Below are 10925 nucleotides of genomic sequence, written 5' to 3'. Positions count from 1 at the left end.
CAAATACTGTATGATATCACTTATATATGGAATCTAAAAAAGCTGAGGTCAGAAACAGAGTAGAATAGTGGTTATCAGGCTGGGAAGTAGGGGCATTGCACAGATATTGTTAAAGGGTACAAACTTACAACAAGTAGATAAATAGGTTCTGGTAATCTAATGCACAGCATAGTGATTATAATGAATGATACCGTTTTATATAGTTCAAAACTGCTAAGAGACTAGGTCTTAAATGTCCTCACCACAAAAAGAAATGATAATTATAGGATGTGACAGAAGTGTTAGCTAAGGCTAAAGTGGTAATCATATCACAATATATAAATGTATCATATCAAGGCATGGTATACCTTAAACAGTGTTCTATGTAAATTATATCTCAATTAACAACAACAACCCTGTCCTAGACCATATATACTCCATATTCAGGAGACAGCTTTTCCAAATGTGCTTCTCACAATGTTTGATGGTAGCTCTGGATTTCAATTCCAATCAGTCTTAGTGGTCTTGGTGTAGTAGGTTTCTTTGTTGCTAAAATAAAATGCTATTTCTTTTTTCCCAATTCAAATTTTATAGGACAGACAAGGAACTGTTTTTATATTATATGAACACCTGAAGAGAGACAAGTTGGGAATGTTGTGAGTACAAAGTGTGTCTACGAGATGTAATAAGCTAAGAAAATAGACTGCGACAACCAATAAGAATGATACTTCTCATGCATTTTAATCAGCATGCTGATTTACTGGAAGTCTATCTTGTTTTATTTAGATCTTCAACTATTTCATATAATGACTCTAGATATGTCAGTGGGGGTTCATAACAATAACTAATTATCCAAAATTGATGGGAAAGAGGCTAGTTCCAACAACATATTACGTTCAAACACATACACATCTAAGGCACAGTGAATCTGATGAGGAACCAGCTCAGACATCCGTATTGTAGGAGGGCAGTTGTCATTCTGGCTTGCTTATAGAAGTGTTCTGGTGACTTGGCAAGATGCTCCCCAGAAAGGCAGGATCCATAGCCCCTCCTCAGCTCCCGTTTCAGCTCTGCTACAATCTTCTCAAGATGCATGTTATGAAGAATCTTGCTAGCACCACTCAGGAGGCTGCTCTGTTTCCTATTTCCTGCAAATTTCTCTCCAGCATACTTTGGAGAGCTAACAAATTTGTCTTCTGATCTAGGATTCATGCTTTAGAGACACAATCTTATCATATCTTGTGTGTGTGTGTGTGTGTATATATATATATATATATATATATATATATATACACATATATCTTATCATATATACAAGTATACCATATCTTGTGTGTGTGTGTATATATATATATATATACACACATACACACACAATCTTTTCATATCTTGGAATATGGCCATTTGATACCTCTAAGTTATCCTAACTTAATTGGGAAACTGTCCCTGTATTTCTCTTCCTTGTGACTTCTACTTTGGTGTAGACATTATGGCCTCAAATTGAAACACATGTACACACTAAGATCTGGTCTCATGAAAAACCAAATAATAGACAATTCTTCTACTAAGCATCAATGTCCTGAGCAGCCTCAGTTCCCCCTAGGTGCTTAGTCCCCTGGAAACTGGTCCCAACAGCTGCACACTGAAACAGGCAAAGATGTGCACAGGACAGCTCTCAACTCCCCTTTCCAAAGTATGGTCCTTTGTTTTACCACAGCAATGTCAGTTACAACAGGCCATCATCAGTGCAATGACACTCAATGTCACTGATCCCTTTGAACTCATGCAAATGTTTTGATTTCCTCCCCTTTGGAGCCAGAATGTGGCTAACAATTTAATCTAGTGTTTACAGTCTTAAATGCCTCTCTTCACTTGGGTGGAGAGCTTGCTGGCTTAGTCGTCCCCTCCAGTACCCACCTTTCCCCAAGGTCCCATAAACATGTAAAATTCACTGGGTCATGTTAGAAGAGTCCCTTCACTGTTTATTTTAGGCTCTCTTCCCCACTCTTTTGTTATACTTTCAGGAGAGCAACAGGAATGAGACATAACACCCCAACAAGTATTCATTCACCTTATCTGCCTGGATGTTCGTGTCCAGGAGGAGAATAGAGCCAGGGACACCTCTGTACATGTGCAGGGAAGGAGCTGCCCTCTGCTTTCCAGGTGCCTAGAGATCATACCAAGGAGCAACCAGCTCACAGCATTAGGAAAGGTCACCTACAGAGTGAAAGGGCATCCAGAGGGCTGGTTGGCAAGGAGCACAACCATAGGAGCTCAAAGAGGACGCTGCTCTTCTTACAGACCCAGGCCAGCAAGGGGGCGGCATAAAGAAGGCCTGTTGGCAGGTGGTAGAGCCCAGCAGAGGCTGACAGGCAGGAGCAGGACTTGCGTCCTACAATTGACATGATGAAACAGGGATAGTGTTAATAGGGCAGAGGCAGAGTTTCTGCAGTATGGACCACAGGAAGACTTATCCACATGGGTACTTCGGCACAGAGGAACCAAGCAAGAGGACAGCATCAGGGAATCGAGGAGACAGAAAAGACTAATGTAAAAAAGGAAACCCCCAATCATCAAACTGATCAAGCAGCAGGGCTGGTTTGATGCTGAAGCCCACAGAATGAATAATGTAGACTGGTGACCAAGAGGAGCTCACCCAGCTATGCCTATACCTGCTCCTGAGACTTCAGGCAGGGATGCCTTGATGGGCGGGCTAGCTTTGGTGGTGGAAATAGTCCTACTGGTGTAGATGGTATTACTACTCACATATCCTACAGAAAGGACACTGATGATTGACATGTGCCTCCTGAAGACTCTAGAGCCTTGTCCACTGCTTCCTATCTTATCTTTCTCATCCCTTCCTGTAGCCATAGAACCAGAGAATGTTGGAGCAAAGAAGGACCCTGGGAATTAACTGACTCTCATAGTGTACAAAGGAAATGGGGGCATTGAGTAGGGATGTGGTTTGCCAACATCACACAGTAGTTGTGTCTCATGACTCTGAATCTAGTGTGCTTTTCCCATATAGTATGGCTGCCTTGTATAGAGAACCCTATTATGGAAAAGAGATTCTCAGCCTACTGTGAACTGCATCACTACCTGTGCAATTTTGCACCAAGTTTGTTAATTTCCTTTTTGAGTATTAGGTAGGATTCAAGATTATCCCTGAAATTCTCACTTGCATGCAGCTGCGCTTTCTTGAATGTGCCATAAAAGGACGGAATTATAGTTAGTACAGCAGAAATTGCACTGACATGTAGTCATGGAGGTTGAGAAAGATGATTTAATAAACAATGGCCAGGAGACATTGTTTTTGAGAATTCATATGGAAAAAGGAAAGATGAGCAAACACATCTTTGTGTTGTTTTTGTTGATTTTCTCTGAAGCTTTAAGGAGAGGCTTTTCATGAGATGCCTGGGCTTTGTTTGGCTTTGTTGCCATCAGTTCACATCAGGCGAAGAACATTAATCAGCCACCTGTTTAGGAAAGAGGAGGGCTCCCAGGGGGATGACCTTACAGGCCAGAATTTGGTGGTTTGGCTTTGCCAGGATAACTTCACATTGACTCCATTTATACTAGTATATTTCTGGGAATAGCAGAATTCAAGAAGAACTTTCAAGGAAGGAAAATGAAGGAAATTCTAGAAATGAATTAATAGAGGTTAATTCCTAGGGACCATGGACCCCAGAAGCCTAAGAAGGGATGATGAGAGGGGCATGAATCCATATATGTGGACCCAGCTTCATACACACACACACACACACACACACACACACACACACACTATAATATTTTAAAGTATGGGTCTCAATCTTTAGTATATATAAGAATCATCTGGGGTTCTCAGTGAAACTATACATTCCTGGGTTCCAAACCCAAAATTTCTGATTTTGTTGATCTGAAGTGGGCCCAGGAATCTGTTTTAAGAAGCAGCCAGGGTCTAATACCTACTGACTCTGTGGCAATGAAATACAAATCACTTTTATTTATTTATTTTTAAATGTTTATTTATTTATTTTTGAGAGAGAGAGAGCAAGCAGGGAGGGGAAGGAGGAGAGAGAGAGACAGGGAATCTGAAGCAGGCTCTGCACTTCAGCACAGAGCCCGAACGGGGCTTGAACTCACAAACCATGAGATCATGGCCTGAGCTGAAGTTGGAAGCTTGACTGACTGAGCCACCCAGGTGCCCCAAGTACAAATCACTTTTAAAAATTATTGACTCTGGGGGCGCCTGGGTGGCGCAGTCGGTTAAGCGTCCGACTTCAGCCAGGTCACGATCTCACGGTCCGTGAGTTCGAGCCCCGCGTCAGGCTCTGGGCTGATGGCTCGGAGCCTGGAGCCTGTTTCCGATTCTGTGTCTCCCTCTCTCTCTGTCCCTCCCCCGTTCATGCTCTGTCTCTCTCTGTCCCACAAATAAATAAAAAAACGTTGAAAAAAAAAAAAATTTAAAAAAAAAAAATAAATAAAAATAAAAATTATTGACTCTGGGGCCCCTGGCTGGCTCAGTCAGTAGAGCAGTGACTCTTGATCTCAGTCAGGGTCATGAGTTCGAGCCCCACATTGGGTATGAAGCCTACTTAAAATAAAATTTAAAAAAAATTGCTTTAATAAACAAAAATAAAAATTGCTGACTCTGACATTGTCTTTGACTATTATAAAAGAAGAGATAGATACTAAAGTTCAGTAACTATGAGGGGTAAGGGTCCTTGGCTTTGGGGACTGTAACTCCAAAAGTTTGGAAGCATTAATCCAGTCAAAGTCCTTCATTTCAGAAAAAAAGAAGTAACTTCCTCCCAAACTCACATAGCCAGTGGCAGGACAAATGGTCTACTGTCCTGGGGCCTGGGAAGCTTTCTGCTCCCAGCCTGACCCATGGGAAAGCCCAATCAGGCTGGAAGGCAGCCATTCCAAAAATGTTTAAGCCTTGCACTCTAGGATGACTTATTTTACAGGTAACAATTGGGAAGGAAGTAACCTAAAGTTCTTTGCAGTTGCCTGAAGTATCTTTGGTATCCTACCCTCAGGACCGAACAATTCTTAAAAATCAATCCATTCATTTCATCCGTTTTTCTCCTTTGATACAGAAAGTTCACAAAGTAACTAGAAGAAATAACCTGAAGTTTCGTTTCTAAGTTAAAATTTACAACAGTCTAGTTGTTTGAGAATATTCACTGACCATAGGACGGTATGCAGCTTGTCTCTGAAATCTTCTTCAAGTGTGTGTTCGGTTTTATAAAGATGCCTGTTCAGGATTGGGGCACATTCTCCTAGGAACATGGATGGAGCACACTCATACATAGCAGTAATTGCTTGCATACATAAAATAGAAAATAACTCCCAGACAAAAGTCTCTAGAATACTGAGGTGCAAACAGCTCTGTAGACAAAGACATTGTTAGGTATGAATTATACTTAGCAACAATTCTTTTAAACTGATTTCAACAATTTTTTAAGTGAGCTAATACTACTTTCCTAGCTCAGTGGTAGCCTTTCGCTAGAAATGACTGAAGCTATTCTTATATTCTGCTAAGTTGATTAATAAAAAAATATTTATTGCACAAATCCTCTTTGTTGACAAGTTAAAATGGAGCCTCATCTTTCATATCTCCCTGAAGATTGCCACCTTGTGAGATTGAAAATACTCATTAAATTCCATCACCAGACAGGCACAAATGAGAGGGTGATTGTTTTTAAGCTTGTGAGGGGAATCGTTGGTAAACTCATTTGTTTGGATATCATTAACAGAACAATCGGTGAGGATCTCCAGGGGGTCCTCATGACCTTTGCTCGAAATCTCTTCATCATCCATCAAGAAATATCAGCACCTAATATGCAAGGCGAGACCAATTTTAAGGTGAGGTGTTAATTAACTAACGATTCTGGTTAATTTCTATACAAGGACTGAAAATACCTCATGCTGTATTGTAAACAAGTGCTAAACCATTTTTTTTTTATTGTGAAGCAGCACATATCTTATAATGTACAGGGTCAATATTATAAGGTTCCCACTGAACCTGTTAGTTAAATTTAATAGTCTGAAATTTTTTCTTTGAAATATAGTAGACTTGTTCTAAGTTGCTGCCACTACCAAACCCAGTTTACATGACAACAGGGCTTTCTGATATGGGAGGTGAAACTGAAGTGTCACAATGGAACCAAAACGGAGACTGTCACAACCAAAAATCCTGAATGGAATCTACTTACATTTCAGAAAATGCAATGTCTGGCCAAGGATTCCTGGGGAATCCACATATGTAGCCCAGAGAAGTTCTGAGACCTCAGGAAGGATAAAGTGTCGTAGAGAGAAACAAAAAAAAGCCCTTGGCATACACATGGGTCACTTACTCCACTGTTTCTCCAAAGTGGAGCAGATATTTCATCACTAACCTTTTTGAAGGTGCCAGATGGCCTTTAAAGATGTTGGTCCAGAAAGCTACTTGTATGTAATTGCTTAGAAGTCTCCAAACTGGAGAAACAGGTACAAGAGCAAGAAAACGGAGGAAGATCCACACAAGAGTTTCCGAAACACTGGCAGAGCAGAGATAAACACTTCGTATTGATCACCAAGATCTGCATCTGATTCCCCGCATGGGCCTTCATCATGATTGAACAAACAGGTCAAGTAACTCAGAGGACTCAATCGGAAACCACATGTGATCCTTCTCTTAAATGGAAAGCCCAACAAAAGCTTGTTGTAAAGATGTAAATTTTGAGTGTTTTTTTCCTTGCATTAGAGCCTGTTCTAATAACAGTAATAATGATGATAATTCCTCTTCAATATGATTTTATGAGTTGGAAGAATGACCATTGCTTTTCCCACAACATGACTGAGAAGACTCAGTGAAAATTAGGCCCAGGGTTGCATCAACTTTCACTGGTCCAAAAGGACCTAGCTCTTCATTTATATTCTAAGTTACTGTCAACTAGTATCATTTCATCAGTTACTGCCATGTGCAAAATCCTGAGCAATTTAGTCTGCGTGAGCATGGTCAGTTTAGTCTGTCCAAAAATAATAATCAGTGCTACAGACTGAATTATGTCCTCCCAAAATTCAGATGTTGAAACCTTAACCCCCAATGCGATGGTATATGGAGAAGGGGCCTTTGAGGGGTATTATGTTTAAATGGGGTCAAGAGGTTAGGGTTCTCTGGATGTGAGTAGTGCCCTTATGAGAGACAAGAGAGTCTGTTTGCTCTCTTGCTTTGTCTCTGCTCCCCAACCACCCTAAGAGAATACAGCAAGAAGGGATGGTTGCCTGCAAGCCAGGAAGAGAGTTCTTACCAGGAATTAAATTTGCTGGCATCTTGACCTTGTACTTCCCAGACTCCAGAACCATAAGAAACAAGTTTTTGTGGTTTAAGCCACCAAGTCTCTGGTTATTTTGTTATAGCAGCCTGGGAAGACTAAGACCACACAGACTTGGTAAACCCTGAGCTTGACAAAATGAAGGCTATTTCTCTGTTGTTTACCTGACTTTCAAAATCATCAAAAGTCAGATATTCTCAAGTAGCTTTTAAATATTTCATGGTTTCTAGCCTTCTCAGGTGAGTCAGTGTTATCTTGATTTTTTTTTACTCTCACCAAAAGGTCCAAAGGCAATAAATCTGAATAAAATAGAAATAATAACAAAAACCTGAAAGTGGAATAGATTCATTTTTGGTAATATTTTCTACCACCCTAGCGACATTCTAATAAGTATTTTCAGTTTATAAACAAGGATTTACAAAGACTGAATAAAAATGGAAGGTGGTGCAGATAAAGCATTTAACAAAATATAATACCATTTCCTCATAAAAACACTCAGCCTAGGAGTAAAAGGAAACTTCCTCAACCTGTTAAGGGTATTAGGAAAAACCCACAGCTAACATCATAGTTAATGGTATAAGACTGAAAGTTTTCCCCCTAAGATCAGGAGCAAGATGTCTGCTCTCACCACTTCTATTCATCACCATATTACCCTATTCTAGAAAGGGCAATTCACCAAGAAAAAGAAATAAAAGGCATCCAGATTTTAAAGAAAGAAGTAAAATTATCTCTATTCTTCAATAACATGATCTTGTATGTAGGAAATCCTGAAGAACCCAGAAACAACCTGTTAGAGCTAATACACTTAAATTCAAGAAGGACCCAAGGATCAGTAGTATACAGACATCAATTACATTTCCATATACTAGAAATAAAAAATACAAAAATATCTTTTAATTTTTTTAAGTTTATTTATTTATCTTCAGAGACAGAGAGAAAGAGAGCGAGCAGGGGAGGGGCAGAGAGAGAGGGAGAGAGAGAATCCCAAGCAGGCTCCGTGCTGTCAGCACAGAGCCCAATGTGGGGCTTGAACTCATGAACCATGAGATCATGACCCGAGCTGAAACCAAGAGTCAGGCACTTAACCAACTGAACCACCCAAGTGCCCCCAAAATTATTTTTTAATTCCATTTACAATAGCATCAAAAAGAATAAAATACTTACGAATAAATTTAACATAAGAAGTACAAGATCTGTCCATCATAAAAGAAAGAAGACCTAAATAAATGGAAAGATACTCCATGTGTTCATGGAGTAGAAAACTTAATACTGTTAAGATGCCAGTACTCCCCAGATTGATCTACAGATTCAGTGGAAGTCCTAGAACTTCCTAGCTGGCTTTATTGCAGAAATTTTTAAGATAATCCTAAATTTCCTGTGAAAATGCAAAGGATACAGAATAGTCAAAACAATCTTGAAAGAGAAGAACAAAGAAGAAAGTTGCTTCTCAACTTGAAAACTTAACTACAAAGCTACAGTATTCAAGACAGTGTGGTACTGGCATAAGAATACACATAGATCAATGGAATAAACTTGAGAGTCCAAACTAAACCTGTACATCTATAGTCAATCGATTTTTAACAAGAATGACAAAATAATTCTTTTTAACAAATGGTACTGGAGAATATAGATACCCACATACAAATGAAGTTGTACCTCTATTACAAAGCATACACAAAAACTAAATAAAAATGGATCAAAGACCTAAATGTAAAAGGTACAATGATAAACCTGTTAAAATAAAACACAGGTGTAAATCTTCATGACCTTTTGGCTAGCAATGCCTTCTTAGATATGATACCTAAAGTGCAAGCAACCAAGTAAAAATAGGTATTAGATAAAATGGAGTATTATTCAGCCATAACAAGGAAATGCAGTTCCAATCCATGCTACAACACGAATGAACCTTGAAAAGATTATGCTAAGTGAAGAAAGCCAGACACAAAGGCCACACATTATAGGATTCCATTTATATGAAATGTCCAGAGTGGGCCAATCCATAGAGACAGAAAGTAGATTCGTGGTTGTCAGGAGCTAGGGAGGGGGGAAAATGAGGAATGGCTGCTAATGGGCACAGAGTTTCTATTCAGGGTGATGAAAATGTTTTGGAATTACATAGTAATGATGGTTCCTTCTGAGTATACTAAAAATCACTGAGTTGAGCTCTTTATAAGGGTGAATTTTATGGTATGTGAATACTACCTCAATGAAAAAATGGGGGAAACAGGTGGGGGGCATTTTTCTGCCCAATGGAAAAAAACAAACAAAACAATGGAAATAAACACTATCAGCCTACTAGCCCTCATTTTAGGATGACTAGACCAGTGTTTCTCAAATTATCTGTACTGAAGTTTTGTTTTTTCCAACTTACCATGGATCAGTACTTCTGTAAAATACAACAAAAATGAATTACTAGAAAAATGAAATAAAAAAAATTAAAGATGTATAAAATAGAAGTCCCTTTTTTCCCCATTAGATTTAGCAGCCATAAAAATTTCTATGATGGTTTCCAAGTTCTTACTCTCATATTTTTTACTTATTTCAAGACTGATGACACAATTTGAAGATAGGTGCTCATTGACAGGAACGTTTGGAGTTTAACCAGTCTAAATTATACTCAAGTCCAAAAAGGAACAAATAATTGGATGGGAGAAAGAGTTGTAAGGGGTCTTTAAATAATGAATATTTGGGGCACCTGGGTGGCTCGGTCGGTTAAGCGTCTGACTTCGGCTCAGGTCATGATCTCATGGTCCATGAGTTAGAGCCCTGTGTCAGGCTCTTGCTGACAGCTCGGAGCCTGGAGCCTGTTTCGGATTCTGTGTCTCCCTCTCTCTCTGCCCCTCCCCTGTTCATGCTCTGTCTCTCTCTGTCTCAAAGATAAATAAATGTTAAAAAAAATTAAGTAATGAATATTATTTTTATTGCTCATTTACAGACTGCCATTGATGACATTGAAGCCATTCTAGGAGTAACGGAGGAAAACAAAATGAGATTTGAAGAACTCAAACAGTCCATAGATTCTAAAAACCCCTCTAAATCTGATAAATGAATGATCCTGGAATATATTGCTGATTTTAGATTTTAATCCAGAATTGAAAAAAGGCAACATTCTTTTTGCTGTGACACATAAAAGTGGGGAGCGGAGTTAGTTTGCTTTGTTCGCTAGGAGGTGTAGTAGAACAGATTATAATGTAATGCTCCTTTAAAAAAATTATTTACTAAGTGATCTTAGTTTACTTACTAAACTAAAACCTATTTGTGCTTTTACTTGAGAGTGTTGAACAATCTCTTCTTCTGTCTGAATTCAGTAAGGAATATTCTAACAAGAAAGTTACAAGTCTTCCTGACAACACTTCGGGATCTACCTCTTTATAAACTTCAGGATTATGGAGCTTTTGTTTATCCTTTGTAGAGTTTTGCCCTCCTATTTCTAACAGCATTTTGTCTTCTACATTTAAAAAATTAAATAAAGGCTTAATCATTGCTATTTGGCAAAACACAAAGGTCTTTTTTTTCCCAAGAAAATTACATTTACATGGATTTTTTAAGCGACCCTTTATCATTCACTGTATTTTTTTTTGTACCTAGCCACTATTGTTTGTTGTTGCCATTTTTCAAAAAGTAAGGCAAGCCAACATCTAG

At 38.9% G+C, this 10925-nt stretch overlaps 1 protein-coding gene across 4 annotated transcripts in view; it reads left to right on the top strand.

Moving 5' to 3' along the window:
• Positions 1–10427, top strand: part of IQCH (IQ motif containing H) — a 213408-nt gene extending 202981 nt beyond the window's left edge. For all 4 annotated transcript variants that reach the window (XM_078448762.2, XM_078448763.2, XM_078448761.2 and 1 more), the window contains 3 exons: positions 574–635; positions 5724–5832; positions 10219–10427. In XM_078448762.2, coding sequence (XP_078304888.2) covers positions 574–635; positions 5724–5832; positions 10219–10332 — 285 coding nt within the window. In that variant the 3' untranslated portion in view covers positions 10333–10427. The remainder of the gene's footprint in view (positions 1–573; positions 636–5723; positions 5833–10218) is intronic.
• The last annotated feature ends 498 nt before the right edge of the window (positions 10428–10925 follow it).

The sequence above is a fragment of the Panthera onca genome, chromosome B3 (genome assembly GCF_046562875.1).
Source record: "Panthera onca isolate mPanOnc1 chromosome B3, mPanOnc1 haplotype 2, whole genome shotgun sequence".
Lineage (NCBI taxonomy): Eukaryota > Metazoa > Chordata > Mammalia > Carnivora > Felidae > Panthera > Panthera onca.
Note: the sequence above shows the minus strand (reverse complement) of the source record. Positions and strands in the feature narration are given on the sequence as shown.